The sequence below is a fragment of the Sitodiplosis mosellana genome, unplaced genomic scaffold (assembly GCF_009176505.1).
Source record: "Sitodiplosis mosellana isolate CC-2019 unplaced genomic scaffold, AAFC_SMos_1.0 Smas_scaffold_11, whole genome shotgun sequence".
Lineage (NCBI taxonomy): Eukaryota > Metazoa > Arthropoda > Insecta > Diptera > Cecidomyiidae > Sitodiplosis > Sitodiplosis mosellana.
Window position 1 is genome coordinate 2,796,812 of NW_022595253.1, and position 19,143 is coordinate 2,815,954.

A 19,143-nucleotide genomic window follows, 5' to 3' on the forward strand; every position below is an offset into this window, starting at 1 on the left:
TGATGCTTTGCGCTCGATGAATATTTCATTAGAGCGCGTTACTTTTATGAGCTTGTAGTGAATATGTGTGAAGCATTCAATGGAATTAAGAAGTCTGTGTGTGAGATCTAATCGCGTCACATTTCCAACACGGCCGCAATCACAGATAAAAATCAGCGTTGCTCTTTTCTCTCAATGTCATTCTTCATTTTCAGCGTAACCATGCGATCTAATTAAATGTATAACTTTTTTCGTTGGCTGTTTTTTTATTACCTTCGCACTTTTTGTGCGTGTTTCGTGTGTTGCTGCAGCAACCGAATAAACAAATTACGGATTAGAATGATAGTGAAATGATGAGAAAGAAATGAAAGTGTGGAGTCCGTGCGTTTTCCTACTTGGAAATTCTTGAGCTCTTTATTCTCTCTCTCTCTCTCTCTCTCTCTCTCTCTCCCTCTCTCTCTCTCTCTCTCTCTCTCTCTCTCTCTCTGTCTGTCTCTCTTCTCAACGCTCCGTTGATCGGATGGAAAGAAAACAAAGCGAAAAACGAAAGAAATAAAAAAAAACAACAATGTACACGAAGAGAGTTCAACGACCGATTCGAGAGACCGTGTTGTATTACGTTTTGTGGTTTACATTCCACATATTTCGTTTCTGGTGCGTACGGCGAATTGAAATGCGAAGCATACTGACTGATACTGCTGCTGCCAACGTTGTTCGTGGGGCTAGGGTCTGAATAATCTGCTATTGTAATCGCCAACATAACACTTTTTTCAAAAGTTAAGCTAGAACTCGACCATATTCTTTTTCTGTCTATTTTATTACGATGAAAAACCGGTGGAGATGTTGAGTTGTTTGAATAATGTACCACAATAAAACATAACTTAACAAATTCGAAAATCATGCATTTTGTTTTCTTCGATGTGGAAGAATTTAAATACACATATTTCTTCGGTAAATTCTTACCAAATTTACACAGAACGGTCGATTTAAGAACGAGAATATGCTTGTTCAAAACCAGATTTCTTCAGAAAAGTCAAATCGAAGGAAACTAGAGAGAAAAACGTGAGAAATGCATTTAAATCCGTTATAATCTGATTAAATCCCAATCAAAATGTACAAGAACACATGATAAAATGGAATTCCAGACGTGAAATCGCTTCAAATCCGATTCGGTTCATTCATTCAATTTCGATTTGAATACAAATCAGTCGATGGAACCATTGTGCAGAACCTTGTTCGTTTGCCTTTTCAAACCATGCAACGCATGTATGTGTGGCCCAGGGATCTCTGCTCTTCTGCTCGTACACTCTCTGAATGGAGCGGAAAATGCCTTTCATCAAAAATATGATGCTATATAATGAATGAAAGAAAAACAGAATGGTAACTGCCATTCAAAGGCTAAATTAAACTTTTGATTGAATCATAAACAAAATAATGTATGTGTTTGCCCATTGTGTTCAACGGTGGGTGTTTTTTTCTTCTTCATAAAATGAGCACTTGTGAATAGTAGTGCTCCTTTTCATTGCATTTATGTGCAAACTCAAATCAAATTCAATGAACGCTCTTTATCTCCCATACGCAATTAATTAATTTGATTCGTTTATCAGAACCAATAGAAGGATCATAGAAAGAAAAACTGAAGAAAAAAACGAAACAAGAGAAGAAATGAGTCGTATGTGTGTGCAGTGTATTGTCGGGTCAATGACTTTTCTTCGTTTATTTATTCAAATGCAATACCATAATTGATCAATCTGTAGAAGTTTCAAATAAGAAAAGCGGGAGATGAGGAAGAAAGCAGCAAACGATTTCGAAGTGCCGTCATCGAAATTAGTCATTTTAAAGTTATACATTGCACTTGTTGAACTTGTTAAACTTTCATTTCGAGAAAATCGAATAAAGAACGGCCACTCGAGCCGAGCTCGGCTGAATGATTTTGCGTTTGCCATCGTTGCATAGATCCTCTCATTCATTCAGCAGCAAATGACTCAAAGGGCCGCCACTTATTCGTCTCGCTCTCGGTTTGACTCATGGTTCACTTAATTTACAATTTTCAATATTCTATTGAGAATTTCTCTCCCATAAATAACACCAAGTGCTCTCTTGCTGCTTGAGAAGTTGCCACATTTTCCGTACCACACGCTCACAAAAATATTACACTTTGCGGACAATTGAAACAGATTCGATGTGTATGTGTGTGTGTGTGTGTGTGTGTGTGTGTGTATGTGTGCTGAGAGCCTTTGATTGTATTTAATTAACAGTCCAGTTTACTTAGTAAGTGGAATAGTTTTGGAAATTGGCACGTTTAGTGTCGGTTCGGATGAATCAATTAAGACATTTCATCGTCTATTTAAAAAAAGAAATATTCAGGCTAAGAGCCGACGAGATAAAATCTATTATTCATGTAACATTTTGCCACACATAAAGGGCGATTATCGGGCTATTGTTACGTGTAACTGAAATTCAGTCAGTGAGTGACTTTTACAATGCACACAATCAATTCGTCGAATGCTCGATGGAATTTAAACAACCATCTGGCTGCAATTCAATCAACTGACCACATGTATTTGCTCACATGTAACATATCTTTTTTGAAATTGAGAATTGGTATGTTTATACATAAAATTGGTGCTGCATTCTTTCTCTCTCTCTGTGCCACTCTATGACATTTCATAATATAAATGAAGGTCATATATTCAAATGGCTTTCAGGCTTTTCGTTTATTAAATTTTAACAATGTTATAATGTTATATGGACAATTTGCAAGGGCATGTGTTTATTTTTCCAACTGTAGTGTAGTTGGCAAGCGTAATCATTTGAAATTAAATGTTTGGAATACTGAAAGGCATTCTCCCCTTCAGCTGCATAACGGTTTGGAACGTTTCCATTAGAATGCTTTCTTTCTGACACAATAACAAGGGGAGAAGTAAAAAAACAAGACCGCAGAGCTTCGCTTTGCTCCGCTCTGCTCTGCGTTCTTGAGTTTTTAGTTACTTAATCTATTTTGTTGTTTCACAAAAAACTATTTTTTGGCGCACTACATGAAATGTATTTCATCAAAGTAACTTTGAAGTAATATATTTATTTGCAAAATGAATTACAAGATCTTGGTTTAGTTTCTTTTTTGAAATACACTGCCATTGGTTTAAATTAAATAAATAATATGAGCATAGAATCTAAAATCACTTTAATTCTGGTCAAGATTCAGAAAATATTATACGAAAAATTAATGTAATTTTTAAACAACATTTGATGATAAAAATTTGATTGGCTCTTTGAGATATTATTCACTTATTTGTCGTTACAGCCACTATTTTAAATTAAATAAAAAATATGAGCATAAAATTCAAATTCACCATACAGTAGAACCCCGATTATCCGTCAGGCACCGGACCAGCGCCTTGACGGATAATCAAAAAAGACGGATAATCGAGATTCTCATAAAAAAGGCAAAGTAATCAAAATTTCCATACTTTCTAATTAGTTTATGATGAAAAACAGGGTGATGTAGAAAATATATGATAGATATGAGAACAGATTTGGTGCATTGTCCAATATATTGGACAATCTTGGCAACTTTATTCGTATGTTCAAGTGAAATAAACTGAAAAATGAACTTAAAAAAAACTTTTCCACCTTGAAAAGGTGTGACGGTTAACGGAGGTGACGGATAATGGGAGGACGGATAATCGAGGTTCTACTGTAATTTGTTTCAACACTCAAAAAGTATCTGGGAAAAAAAGAGCAGATTAGTAGCTCTACATTTCATGTAGTGCTAAGAATATGACAGAACAGAACAAACACAAGGACGTTTATACTGAAGATGCCCAATTCGCCTAGAATACTGATGTATGTGTTTTATTAAATCTTGAGAAAACATTCTTCAACACAAAGACACACACACACACACAGAGAGAGAGAGAGAGAGAGAGAGAGAGAGAGAGAGAAAGAGAGAGAGAAAGAGAGAGAGATAGATAGAGAGAATCCATTCTGATGCAATTCAATATATTAAAAGTGCTGGAGATGCGCTCTTTGATTGAATTGAGTCCTTCGAATTCATCTGCGATGAGGCACACATTTCAATCATTACTCAGAATTATTCTCCGGCTTTGTCTACGACAACATTGGGGCTTCTTGTGTCAATTTAATATTTTAAGAGCTTGTTTCACCAAAGCTGGTTATGCTTTTTTTCTTGGAGTATTCATTCATATGATGTGTTTGTTCAAACGATGGTGACCCAATCAAAAATGCATGCAAAAACAAGTTTTCACAAATAATTGATGTGTTTGTGTTTTTATTATTGTGCAAATGTTCAAAGTGGTCGATGCAATAGCAGTATATATGGACAATTCAAAACAATCAAAATACAATGTCGACTTAGACAAACAAATATTTATTGTCTTCATTCGATCCATGGAAAAAGGCAGGGACAAAGAGCATTATATGTTTGACATTCCGATACGATAAAACCTTAAGAATCCAAATATATAGGTCATATGCTCAAGTGTCAAGTGTGTATATGTATTGTGTTGCTGTTCATCGTGTATACTGTAGCATAACTTGTATCGCACCAAATACTCATCGGTTAGTAACAGATTCTTTTGCGCTTGTCGTCGTTCAATCCGCCCGTTACAGCTGCCACCGTCGTTGTTGCCGTTGCTGTTTCGGTGTATGGATATTTTTATGGTTTTCCCTTTTTGCCCACAATAATATTTCCCATTTTTATTTACAACAGTCATTTTATTGGCTCGTTATGTACTTGCGCACGTGACACAGATAAACAATGTGAACAGTATTCGATAAAAATCCAACATAGCACACCACACAACAAATGACATATACTACGTACATATGCCATCTCAACAACATCGATTTGAAAAGCGAAATCCATGTGCATTTCTTGTTTGACTTGTACTTAATGCTATTATATTTTTGTTATTATTATTATTATTAGATATAATTTAATACATATAAGTATTTAATGATCAAACCGACTGGCTGTGTTTTTGTTTGCCTTGTGACGAGAACGCGCGCTTTTAGTGAACCATTGCAATATGGTATTTGTAGGGTGAGCAAGTGAGCGTGCACAAGAGATAGATAAATAGAAAATTAAATGACCCCTCGGTATTCTATTTATTATACGGAGCTTTTATGGATTTCGGTGTAGCAATTGAGAACGAGTCGAGCTCATGCTCTGTATATGTGTGTGTAGCAGCTAAATCGATGGCACCAATTTACGATAGCAATATACAACATCCTGACCTACGTTCATATTATATGCGTCGAATTTTCTTCTTTTTTTTCGTTTGTTCCATTCGTTTCGGTTCGGTTTCTTTTGAAATGGCGACGCGGCGTTTCTTTTGTTATTCTCGCTGCTAAAACATCAATTTCTGCGTTGTTATCAGTCAAAGTTATGAATTATTTAGGAAGTGCACGATTACGAGCTTTCCATCGTCATGGTTACTCTATACGTATAAACAAAATCCAATTTAAAAAAATTGTGAGTAAAATAGAGAAGACAAAAATAAATTGCCTCTTGCAATTTTACTCTATACATCGACGTGTAGTCAGAGACTCTCTGAATCAAAGAGTAATATGTGCAATGGCTATGTATCATGCACAATGCGTGTGTGTGTGCGCCGATGTTTGAGCTGCTATAGATTTTTTGACAAAGCGTGTGCGCTCGTTGATTCACAATCTGATTACACATTTTATGAATGCGCTTGGTTTCAAACATGCTTTCAAAACATAATGTGATTTATAGTAAAATTTATATTATGTCCAATATTGATAACCGAATAATGGCACTCTCAAGCACTCTAATGCACACGCAACGACACAAGATGCGAACACTAAAGGAGCAAATAAGCGGATGCTCTGTGCTGGAGCAAGAACAGCGTGCGCGTCGATCGACACAAATTTACTAATGAAAAATAATAATAAAATTGCAACAATACGTCATTGTTTTTATGCTGTGCTGTTTTTTGTTCGTTCTATGACGGTTATGAAATAATGGGGCTTAGGCAGAAAAAAAAGTGTGCTCTACGAGTACACATTATTGAATGTGAAGCGGAGAGCATTAGCAAGTCGTAAATAATAGTATGCATACAAGTGACCTAAATACATAGCAGCCCAAACGGCGAGCAAGAGAGAAAAAGCAGCAGCAACAACAACAACAGGCAGTAGCAGTAACAAAAACGGTAAGCACATCATTTTTGTTGTGTCGCTGACGTTCATGTTACGTTTTACTTAACGATAGCATGCAACGGCACATTTGCCAAATATATGCGAATCGAATATGGGGTTTTGCGGTAATTTCAGCTTATAAATGAATTTTTCAACATGATATAGAACAAATTTGTTTACTATGAATCCGGTATCGGGTGAAACCGATTACACCATGGAAATTGTATGCTATTGACAAAGTATGCCACTTAACGAAGTTTCCCCCCCATTATTTCTGCATTCAGTGGGATTTTGTACGTTTGCCCACGGTCGATCAATGTAAGAGCCATTCAATAGCTTCTTACCGAGAACGATTCAATCTTTACTCACGGTAATATACGAATGCCTCTAAAGCGGCGCTTCAGGATGAAAATATCACCTGCTGACATTTTGAAGGATCAATACACCCACCGAGAGGGAGAGGAAGAGAGTGAGAGTAAGACAGATAGCTGTGTATTTCCGTATTAAATTAATCGATGTAAGCGTTTCGGGCGACGGTTATTTTTTTCCATTCTATCAATAGAGAAGAAATAATACGCAATACATTCAATTGAATTGCATTTTATGCGGCCATCGTAAAAGCGTTTGCATCGTGTGGGCAAGGCACACTGATAATGAACGTTGATAAAAGAAGAAAATAATTCAACTATAGATAGCTGAGAATATAACTCATGTGCATGCAACCCACTCATAATCCATTATCCACTGTATGAACGAACCGGGCTGGGCAATGTGTGTATGAGTTTGTGTGATAAAATGCTGCAAATGTCAGCTTGCATGTCGATGGCTGAGGCACACTATGTGTGTGTGTGTATCTGCATTTCAATTTATTAAGTCGGTTTATTTTCACTGCATTAGGTTCGGGGATAACGACACAACAAACACATTTATTTTTATGTTTTGCACAATGCACTCCCAACTCTGTCGCTCTTTTTCATTCTCTCATGCTGGCTCTCTATCTATCCATCTATCTGCACTTATAGATTTCTCTAGGTGACACTCAATGATTCTTGTCTAACGACAAAAAAAGTGCCAGGGAAAAACGGCAAATATGAGAATACTGAATTTTCCATTAAAGGTAATGAAATGGAATTTATTTGTGTAGAGTTGGTGCCAAATGTAAACATTTTTAACATGGCATTGAAAAAGGAAATAAAATAAAACACAGAAGAGGCACAGCACATATCGGTGGTGTTTGCATGTGTGTATGTGCTTGTTGTGTGCTCGAGTGCTTGTTGAGATATACGAAAGTGGTGCCCATTCGGAGGATTGCACTGAAAATTATTATTTAGAAAATAGGAAGAAAAAAACTAAAGGAATTGCACGAAGTGAGAAAAAAAGGACAGGGCAAGAGCGATATGCAGAGAGAGAGAGCGCGAGAGAGTGAGCAACAAAAAAAAAGTCGTCGATAAAACTAGTCTATGGCACAGCCACATGCACAGTGTGAAGGTAAAACGGCGGCCACAGAAAAGGAAGCATTGCACATGCAAAATGAAACCTTTTTTTAGAAATACTGTTTTATTCTCTCACTCTCTTCACCAGCGCACATTATGTGCACACCGCACATCGATTGAATGCATCACATTCAGCGTAAATGAAAATTCATTATGAAATACATAGGAATTACGAAAATTAGATACGTCCAAGGATAGTTAACAAGAGAGTGAACAAAGTGTAGCTCACACACAGCAACAGGTATTTTTCATTATTCACACATTTTACAAGAGTTTCTCTCGCTGTTTTTTTCTTGCCACACAACACAATCTCTTTTTGTTTTGCCACAAAAGACTTTCCTCTCCCAAATTACAGTGCATTGTGAGATAGAGAGAACGAGGCAGAAAAGAAGAGTTCAAAACCAATGAATTTTCCAATATTTATGACGATCATTCATCTTTAAAATTACTTTTAAATCGTATTCTTCCATTAATTTTATTTCCCTCACTCTGCTCGCTCTATGTCTATCCGGCAATATTTTGTGCATGTTTATTGCACGTTCTTGCAAGTTCTTTACAAGTATTTTGCATCATCGTTGTTCACCCGATGAAAGAGTTGAGCAAACTTTTAAATGCATTGGAAAACATGTTTGATTATCAACATAACAACAACTGTTACAATCGAATCAACGTTTTTCATCGCATATTGCAGTCAATGTTATTGTTGTTGCTTGTTGATGATGAGCGAGCGAGCGAGCGTACACAATCTCTTTGCTTTTGCAGTGTATTTAATTGAGTTTCGTATTTTAATATAGTTTTTGAGTTTTTTTATTTTTTGTTTTGTGTCTTTTGTCTTTGTCATTGTCTGTGCACATATTTTCATCATCTCTGTTGTGCGTTTTTTGCCGCATTGAGTGTATTCATTTATACGAATGTTGATCATTTCGCACTGAAATCTCAGCACTTTTCCAACCATGCTGCTGAACGTGCTGTTGGCACAGTGATTTCCCAGATTTTACAATTAAATAATTTCTCATTCGGTTGGTGTGTGGTGTGAGTTTTATTGGTTCGTTGTGTTTTTGTGTCATCAAATAATTAAACCTTGATTAAAATCAGCCACAAAACGATTTGAAATTGCGGTCGATTCACCAGAATGTGTATTACGCACGGAGTGCGTGTGGAGTCTGTTAAAAACGACATGGTCAATATCGATCTCTATCAATATCGATCTATATTACTTCGTTCGATAAGCATTCATCGTTCCTTTATCACGTACAACGTAGATGTGTTGTTCGGTCGATTGCATACACTTGATCATTTTAAGGTTGAAACCTTTTTCCTTTACATCCCATTTTTTCCCATCTTTCTCTGTTTGTCTGTCTGTCTGTCTGTTTGGTCATCGGTGCGTCTTTTCTTCGCGTGTCGGTTCAATGATTTTTAGTTCAATGAAGATAAATGTATTTCGATTAAGTGCGCAGTGCGCACACAAAGAGCATAAATCCAATTTCAATGCGAAATTTATACATATATAAATACGTATAATATTGATGAGCGCGTTTGGCTGGGCACAGACGCCCAAAGCGTTCGATCGGAAATTGAAATGTATGATGGTATTATCGGAGTCTCTCACACGGAGTTTATTTAATTAATTCAATGATGCGCTCGCGCGTGAGACTGAATACACAGAGCACAGGGACACAATTTCTCTCTCTCTCTCTCTCTCTATCTCTCTCTCTCTCTCTATCTCTCTCTGTCTGTGTGTGTGTGTGCCAATGGCAGCAGCGGGAAGGATATAGTGACATAAATGCATTTTCACTCCACTTGCAATTAATCAAGGGCCTGTCATTTCCAATTACTTTTATTTTGCAGCGATAAAGTGCAAAGTGCTGGATGAAGCGAGCAAATGGACGAGCACGCGCGCGGGTTGAAATTGCAAAAGCCAAACGGAACTACCAATCCGCCTGATACTGATGGATATTTGTCGATGAATTTCATTTTATCGCAAACAAACAGTAAAACACAAATGAAAGACAGTAATAAAATCTCTTAATTTAATTGAAATATTTTCATCCTTTGATTTTGTTATTGGATCGACATCGTGTTCTTTATTTCTATTTCATCGTAACATATTTGGTAATATGGTCAATACCGCAAAAATGTAGAACTCTGCATGCATTTTCCACTCCGGAGAAGTTTCGTTATTGAAAATTAGAGGCGACAAAATTGCATTAGGCTTCACATGCTCACAATTTCATGTATGGATGTAGTGGCCACTTGGTGTATATGAAAACTTTTGCTAATTATCATTTGTCGCTAACCAAATGACACATTTTGACGTGCCACTGTCCAACACAGTCTGTCTCTGTGTGAAATGTGTAATATGAATAGCAACGACAACAACAACAAAACAGAACGAATCGTTACAACAAAATATTGAGCCATTGCGCACACGACACTAATTGAGAGTCGATGTTGTAAGCTGTCTCACGTTGTGACAGATATGAACAGTGAACACACCACAACACCACACAGATAAGATACGCTTTTCCTATCTGAGTGTGTTATGTTCGAAATATCGAAACAATTCCAATATACCAGCTACAATATCACCCACTTTTCTTTCCGTTGAACCAATTTCGCTGAACTGAACAATGTTCCAGTGCGTACGAGCTACTACATGCGGCCATAACTTATTGGAAATTTCGACGTAAATTGATTGCATGAGTATCGAGTGATTTTATGACTGATCAAAATTGCAAACATTCCAAATTGATTGAATGCTCGCCTGATAACAAAATACCGATACCAGCAACGGAACCAGAAAAAAACTTATCATAGTTTCGACTTGTTGCATATTTGCCATCGCATCACTTCACCTTCATGAATTCCGAACATGTTTTTATCGCTCGTTCGTTCGGTCGTTCTCTTTCACTCCACCTCGTCTACTACGTCTCGTGCATGCTACTCCATTTCATCAAGTGGCCCTATATTAGTTTTTGTTATCGATTGTGTTGTTGAATGAAATTGTTCGCAGTTCAACCGATTGGAATACGTAGTCAATCAAATACGCTTTGTGTGTGAAAAATAGAATTGAACAGTTTTTGCTATTGCTAATGCAGCAGTGCTGTTGTTGTTGCTGCTGCTGCTGCATTTAAAATAAAAACTGGAATTCTTAGTGAGTGAGTCACAAGCGAAGTGTTGATGCGAATCAATTTAATAATCGTTTGATCGGTGGGGAATGCAAAACAAGTATTCACACTCGCACATATCCATTTTGCACTTATGTCGAGATCGAAATAAGATTTTCATTAAGCGATTTGGATGGCGCTGTCGTTGACAAGTTTTTCGTGTTTTTTTTTCTTTTTTGATGAGAGAGAGAGAATACGGAATAAATATAATCGCAGCAAGTGCGTGTGTAATCATATAGATTTATGTAATCTAATCGATGCACACAATTATACATTATTCGACTAGCTATTATAAAGCTAGCTCATACTAGCTGTAATTATGTCCCACTGGTAAATACTCCTTAACGCATTTTCTATGGACACTTTCATTACATGTGCTATATTTCGTATCGTTATGCTGTTTACATTGCGCGTCGTAGAATTTTATCTTGGGGCCATAGCTCATAGCTTGACGATAGGGACTGAGCGTGAGAGAGAAAGAGAGAGAGCAAGACGACGTCGCAAAACGATTACCAATGAAATATTTGCACATACACAGCCACATAAGTACATATACGAAACGGCCCATAATAAGTAGTGCGAATGAAAAAGGTAAAGTAACCATATTCATTACACATTAATTCGAAAAATAGTGAAGCACGACGTTGTGTTGCACCATCAAATTGGTCGTAATCGTGTACAAACACTCCTCACGGGAGCCTCCCTATTGTAAACACACGTTTCCATGCACACATATGTGTCACATCGACGTGCAAAAACTTCACATCGTCTTGCAATCCGAACGCTTATGCCTTAATCGGTTAGTTTAAGAAAGTAATTTACTCGTGTGTTGTGTTTCAGGTAGAAGTACTTGAAGGGCGAATATATCATTTTTTTCGGGTGCTTCCGTTCTTCACCGTACATACATGGGAGTGGTGACGATGACGGCTGTCTTCAATGACATTAATAAACATTCGATGCATAATGATAATTATTTTCAAAGACTCATCAAGCCAAATTAGAATTAAAACTTGGGCCGAAACGCGAGTGTGGTGCACACACACTTCTCTACCTTCTACCTTGAAACTTGAAACGAAAGAAAACCACAATAATAATTTCGCTTGCAGAAACTCATAAAATATAATTGCATGAACAATGTGGCTCGCTCTATGCCATTGTCAGAAGTTATATATTGTACGGTTTTGTATGCATGCATAGGACACAGTGTAGAAGAAATATCGAGCTTACCGGCAGCAATATATAGCCAGAGAGTCAAGAGAAAGATTTATCATTCGCGTTGTGGTGGTTTTCATAGCCAAAAGCGGTAGCGATCATGTAAAATGCAAAAATATTCATCGTTCAAGCGGAAAACTAGATTAATTGCGATGATACGAAGGAGCATAAAGTGTTCGTCAAATGTAGTGGTTTTTAGCCGATGGTGCAGCAGAGAAAACAAGACCGCAAAGAATCTGTAAATGTATTTCATTCAAGGGGGTAGACACTTTTTTGGCGCATTACATGAAATGTATTTCATCAAAATAACTTTGAAGTAATATATTTATTTGCAAAATGAATTACAAGATCTTGGTTTAATTTCTTTTTTGAAATATATCGCCTTTGGTTTAAATTAAATAAATAATATGAGCATAGAATCTAAAATCACTTTAATTCTGGTCAAGATTCAGAAAATATTATACGAAAAATTAATGTAATTTTTAAACAACATTTGATGATAAAAATTTGATTGGCCCTTTGAGATATTATTCACTTATTTGTCGATACTGCCACTGTTTTAAATTAAATAAAAAATATGAGCATAAAATTCAAATTCACCATAATTTGTTTCAACACTCAAAAAGTATCTAGTAAAAAAAAGAGCAGATTAGTAGCTCTACATTTCATGTAGTGCTAAAAAAGCCAAACCCACTAATGACATGACCATCGAGAGACACTATCTGCAGATACACTTTACTTTCGTCTTCGCCTGAACACAACACTCGGTGGGTATGAGAGTGTGTGTGTGTCTTAGCGCAACTCACTCGTTCGTATTCGATGTATCAAGTAAACAATATATTTTACATCAATTGACAGCTGTCAAGCTGCTCTCGCCGGTTTGTTCGCTTCTGAACGCTACCGATGGAGAAAATTACACACAACGCTGTAATAACATGGGGCCGGTTTTATCTGCGATGTATATCATGATTCATTTTTCTGCAATTGTAGTCTGCCACAAAACCAAATGATTGTTATTGTTACCGCTGCTGCTGCTGCTGCTGCTGCTGCTGCTGCTGCTCTACAGTCTGTGTCCACAACTTTGTGAAGTGGCATAACAACAACTACCAAACCAAAGCCAGAGAATGAAGTCGAGAGAGACGCTCAGGAGTGAACAACTCGTTGTATACAAACTAGTCGATGGATGATTTGCACACTCTCGATTCATGTTTGCATTTTTTTTACTTCGATTTTTATTATATTTTCGGAGCGTTTCAAAAATAACCCAAGCGATCTATATATATATTCAGCTCCGTGTGCATTTTAGTGCGGTTTCTGTAGCAAATGCACTGGGAAACGCTGATTTATCGCTGTTTCCCGTAAATTATTGCAATGGCAAACAACGAATCACGTATTGGATATAAAAAATCAGAGGAGATTCTCATAGAATAGTGTTTGTAGCTATAGTGTAAAATATATTCATTTTACCGTGATATGTATTGAAACCATTCATCTGTGGGTTTCAAATAAATGTGTTCAATGTTTTGTGGTTTTTTTGCTGAACAGCGCTCAATGCAATTCATATCATTTGCTCGCAATCAATGCTGGATGCGATTCGGCCAGTGCATTGGTTGTAATTAACGATGTTAATTCTCCATTTTGATCATTACTACTTGATTTCGTTGTGGTTTCTTTTCCAAAGTGTGTGTGTGAGTGTGTATAAGCGGTTGCTGCTTCTTCTTTTGGCATATGCAAAACCACGAAGAGCATGTAAATTCACTGCACAGTGCACACACACACACACACGGAGAACGAGTGAGAGAGGGATAACAGCAAATGCTCATTGTTAAATCTGTTCGGTCGTAAATTTACATGTGATTGGAATTTGAATATTTTAAATGCTTGACTCTGACTCTTTGCCATTGGTTACGTTTTTATTCATTGTCTCTGTCTATCTCTCTCTCTCGTTCCAATCATCGCATGTTTCGCGCTTGTTCTCGAACTTGCAATCAAACCAATATGAAGAATTTAGCAGGTAAAAAATCGCAGCACATTGCATGCACTCGCTCGCTATGTGAAAATGGTTTTTAAAATGTACAATAATCCATTCGTTTTCAATGTTTTGCCAATTTTCGTTGCTGTCATTTTCGGTTTGAATAAAATTCGGATTTATGTTGGTCGGCGATTGCTATCTCGGTTGCTTTCGGTGAGACGAGCATTTTATTGTGTTGCCATTGTCAGGGTGTGGTCGCTATCAGCAACATGATTTCAATTGTCTGCAATTTCATATGCTTCAAACTTCGTACTCCTTTTTTTTCGTTCTCTTCACTGTAGCTGACTTTATACATTGGCAAACGCATTTGCAAAATCAACATGCACTGATAACGGAATGAGAGAGAGCGAATGCAAGTTAAAATCGGATCACCATCGTTTATTGGCATCTCGAGTGTGGTGTTTTGGCTTTGGCTATCTTCGTTTGCGCGTCTCAAACTTTTCGGAGGCATTGAACTAGAATAAATGTTATTATTGAGCTTGGAGCGAGAAACATCTGACTTCTTACTCTCTCTCTATCTGTATGTGTGTGTGTAAAGCTGCTTCACTGCACACTTGAATGGTATCAAAGCATATCCGAATGCTCTGGTGCAATGGCTCAAAAGAACGATAATTGCATTCCATTTTTAAAACGAAGAAGAGAGGAAGAGAGGCAAGAGAAAAGTGTACAAAATTGAATAAACTCTTTATCAAAAAATTATTCGTTGCATAATAGTATTTCCATTTTTTCAAATCGTTTATTATGCGATGTTCAACTATCTGCCGACAATTTTCTTTTTCCCATTTCGCAATTGTAAATTTCATTTTTACCGTAACGTATTTTGTTTTGATATTTATTTACAATTCTTTTTTTCTTTCTTCTTTTGCTCGCATTTTTTGCTCTCTTTACACAGCACTCTTTTTTGTTGGTATTTTAGATTTTTTTTTTCCATTTTATTTTATGCTCTCTTCAATTCGAAATGGAATGCATCGCTCTGTTTGGGCGTTGTTCAGCCAAGCGTGTTTCCGTTTTTGATTATTTACATAAAATATCAAACGAAAATAAAAACGGCTTATTATGCCGCTGTGCTGCTGGTGCTCTTCTTAGCAGCAATGGTCTTTTCTCTCTCTCTCTCTCTCTCTCTCTCTCTCTCTCTCTCTCTCCCTCTCTCTCTCTTTCCACCTTCCTATCAATTGGCTTGTTTGTGTGTGTGTGTGTTTTTGCTGTAAGCCGCTTGCATATTTTGAGGTATTTCGAGAGGCATCTCAAAACTCTTTCTTTTTTATTCGCCTGACTTGCTCATTTTACGCTTACTTCTGGATCAAGCAACTTTTTCTATGGTTGGAATGGCAGTTTTTCCTTCTCTTTCAAGTTAGAATCATTCGTGGGGCATTTGAAGTACACACATACAACAAAAAACAAGATGTAATGAATAAAGTTGGCACAGACGAAAAAGTGAAGGAAAAAAACAAGAACGAACGGCGCAAAAAAATGGATTTACGTCGGAATAAAATATTTAGTTTTATGCTTAGCATTTTCAGAACAATATTAGATGCATTAATGAGTTCCATGGTTTTCGTCATGGCAGAGCTGGATGGCATCATTATCATCGTCGTTGCCCGCCACCAACGCCAAGTGGAATTAATTATAATTCATTGTGCGCATTCTGTTAATCTCGTTGGTGCTCGAGTGGAATGTGCGTTTTTGTCACAAATTATACTATGCTTCTGAGCGGCTCGTAATTATTACACGATCGAAACTTCCCTCGTTTGCTCTTTTAGCACAATGTCTTGACTAATGATGTTTACTGAAATCTTATGGCTTTGAGTGGTGGACTGTCATCGAGTTAGTTGGGTGGTGAGTGAGCCGAAACGAATGAACGACCGGTGAATAATAGATACCTGATGGAATCGTTTACATTCGGGGTTATACTTTTTACTTTTCGTTTGATTTATGTTTGATGTGCCGGGAATTTTCCCCAACAATATTCATGTATTCAGCTCACACAACGTATATAGATCCTTGAATTGGCCGAGCACGAGTGCGAACGCGGGAGAGTTGCACTCTCCCGCGTCCGGCCAGGACGAAATAAAGATTGAAAATCGCTTCGCGTTATCATCACATGTCAGTTTATTTCGAATGCCGAGCGAACGACCAAGCAAGCAAGCTTGAGTTCGTTCGCTTTGTGCTCAGTAAGAAACTTTTCGTTTCGTATTCATGCAATGAATTTGATTGCCCGAGCATAAACAAAAACTTCATTCAATCGCCCACTTCTTTAATAAAGTCCATAATATTTACGTTTCGGAATCGATTTCGATTCCGCGTAAAATTGAACCCAATGAATTAAACATCGTATCAATATAACATGAAAATGAATAAGAATAAAAAACTAGCGAAGGAAGAAGAAAAAAAACAAGGCACTTACCATTTCTCGACACATCTAATTCCACTAAATTCTCGAAATTCTGTAGATCGGATGGCAATTTCTTGATTTCATTGTCACTCAAGCCCAATTTGCGCAAACGATGTAATCGAAAAAAATTCTGAAATAGAAACAAACAGAGAGAAAAAAAAAAACAACTCATTACAATTACTGTGTATACTTGCACGCACAAAACTATGCGCGTTTGTTACTGACGACAATATAAACAGAGAGAAGAAGGATTCAACGATGCAATGTGTCCGATCGAAATCGGAATGGATTGGCACAAACATAAGCAACAATCTCATTAACGCCAATCACACCGAATGCATTGAATGTGTCGAATTTCATCAGCCCAACATTCGACGAATAATTAAAACCAAACAAAATCTCATTTGCTCTCATTTTGCGCGGCGATGGACGAAAAACAAACCATTTCGATGAGTAATTTCGTTGTTTCGAACGGCCAATGCAATAAAACGACCATGTGCAATCAAAAAACAACAATTAGCAAGCAAAAACGAGCCAATTTCTACGAATGCGTTCGTCTTTAGCTCGCAAAATATGTGCAATAAACGTAAAAGTAAATACGATTTAATTTTCTAGCAGCCATTTTTTGCTGTTGTTGTTGTTGTTGTTGTTCCTCTTTCGCTCAATCGGTTTGTTTGTTCTGTATCGGGTTTTTTGTTATGATGTTTTGTAACTGCGCAAAATTAGAGGAAAACATCGTGTAAGGCGGAGAGCAAAAAAACAGTGGAGGAAACTTTTTGTGCATTCGACATTTTGAATGTCAAAGTTCTCAAATGGAGCCAGTTACAACAGCTTGGAACCAGGTTCCATGCTTAATACACACATTTCCAGTGCGTTCTATTCCGAGCTACAGGTGGCTGCCGCCACTGCCGTTCAAAAAAACCGCTCTCGCTTAATTTGATTTTTGTCGACAGTGCATTTCGATTTCGGGAAAAATAAAGTTTTTTTTCAATTTTACAGCTGAAAACTCAATTAGCTGTCTATCTACGGCTTAATGAGCTGAAAATATGCAACGTGAATGACGCGGCGCGCGTTCAATCCACGCAAAACAATGGGAAACGACGCAATTGAGAAACTTCCATTTGGGGCGACATCGAGAATAATTTCATTGTTTACACCGGAAATTGAACCGAACATTTTTTTTTTATGTGTGTTTGGAAACGAAGTGAAATGAGCCATTTCGAAATTATTTAAGCGGAATGAGACGGTTTGACAATTTCTATTGAAATTGAAAATCGATGTTTCGACTTATTATTGATTCAACACTCGATTGCGCTGTTTCTGTCAGCATCGAGCATGTTACGTGCATTATTGTACTGGATTTTTTTTATTTCAACGGCGAAAAGAGGAGAATAGATAGAGAAAAAAAATTCTTTTCCTCTTTTTCACGTGCATTTATTCTCAATGAATCAAAATGAAAATGCAATGAATCAATGTGTTCGTGAGACAGTTTGGCTCAGTTGAGTTCGCCTCATTTTCACTGTGTGGTTTATAAATAATTTAGTTAATATAGAAAGAAGAAAAAAGTGGAGGCATCAGCATCTCGTATATTCAAAATGGAGGTTTTATTTTCAACTCTTATTTGCGCTGAACAATTTCATTCATGAGCCAAGTGTACGTGTCTTATCTCCGAAATTTAAGTTAATTGGATCTACACACAGCGAACGAACAGTATAATAATAACAATTCAACTGAAGAAGTGAACTAAAGAGCAAAGCATCACTTGCTCTTGACTGAACGCGGATAGTTTATAGTTATTTTGCTCCATGAAATGCTTTCTCTCTCTCTCTCTCCCTCTGACTCGGTTCAACACACACAATCGGTTGTGTAAGCAACGCAGATTTCATCTTGTAAACTTAGATCCTGATTTTATTTTCACAATATACACCACATACACTAGTCCCCCTCATTCGTTCGAAAAGTTTCGTTTGCTTTCTCCCAATTTTCCCCGATTGATATTTGTGCAAAGTTGTTGCAAAAGTTTTGCAGCGCCACAAAACCATTCGAAAGATTCATCAGATCAGATGGTACTTTATTGTAAAAAGACAAAATGCAAGCGAGAGAAGAAAAGAAAAAAGAGAAGTAGAAGAGAGAGAGAAAGAGAGAGAGAGAAAGAGAAAGAGAAGGATAGTGGCAATGTAAGTGATTGAGAGTGAGAAATTTCGCTTGAATAAGAGCGATGCGATGAGGTTTCGCGAGAACAAAGCATCGTAAAATGAATGGTACACGATCTGCATGCGATATTGAGAGAATAAAAGAAGTAGAAGACGATGACGATGACGACGACGAAGAGAGAGAGAGAGAGAGAGTGAGAGTGCTTGCATTATTCAGACGTCATCAATATGGAAGGTTGGAGAATGAATTTAAGAAAAGCAGTGACACATATTTTCTCTCGAGTTACGGTTTAGCTGCTGCTGCTGTTGCTGGCCCATTGTTCTCATTTGGAAACATCCACATATAATGGATACACATTTCTCGAAAGCAGCATTTTGAACGAATCTGGATAGAATTTCCTCTACCGTTTGCATGCCTCAAGCACTTTTGCATTATACTTTCCCGACAACGACGATGATAATTATGAGAGTTCCGCTCCATTCGCATTAAATGCAAAATCCATAATGCCTATGCTGCCATGTTGCTGCCGCT

The 19,143-nt window shown here is 37.2% G+C and overlaps 1 protein-coding gene across 26 annotated transcripts in view; it reads right to left on the reverse strand.

The window, feature by feature from the left end:
* LOC129567299 (protein lap4-like) overlaps positions 1-19,143 on the reverse strand; it is a 122,864-nt gene that overhangs the window by 95,928 nt on the left and 7,793 nt on the right. For all 26 annotated transcript variants that reach the window (XM_055444047.1, XM_055444045.1, XM_055444044.1 and 23 more), the window contains one exon: positions 16,471-16,588. In XM_055444047.1, the coding sequence (XP_055300022.1) occupies positions 16,471-16,588 (118 nt within the window). The remainder of the gene's footprint in view (positions 1-16,470; positions 16,589-19,143) is intronic.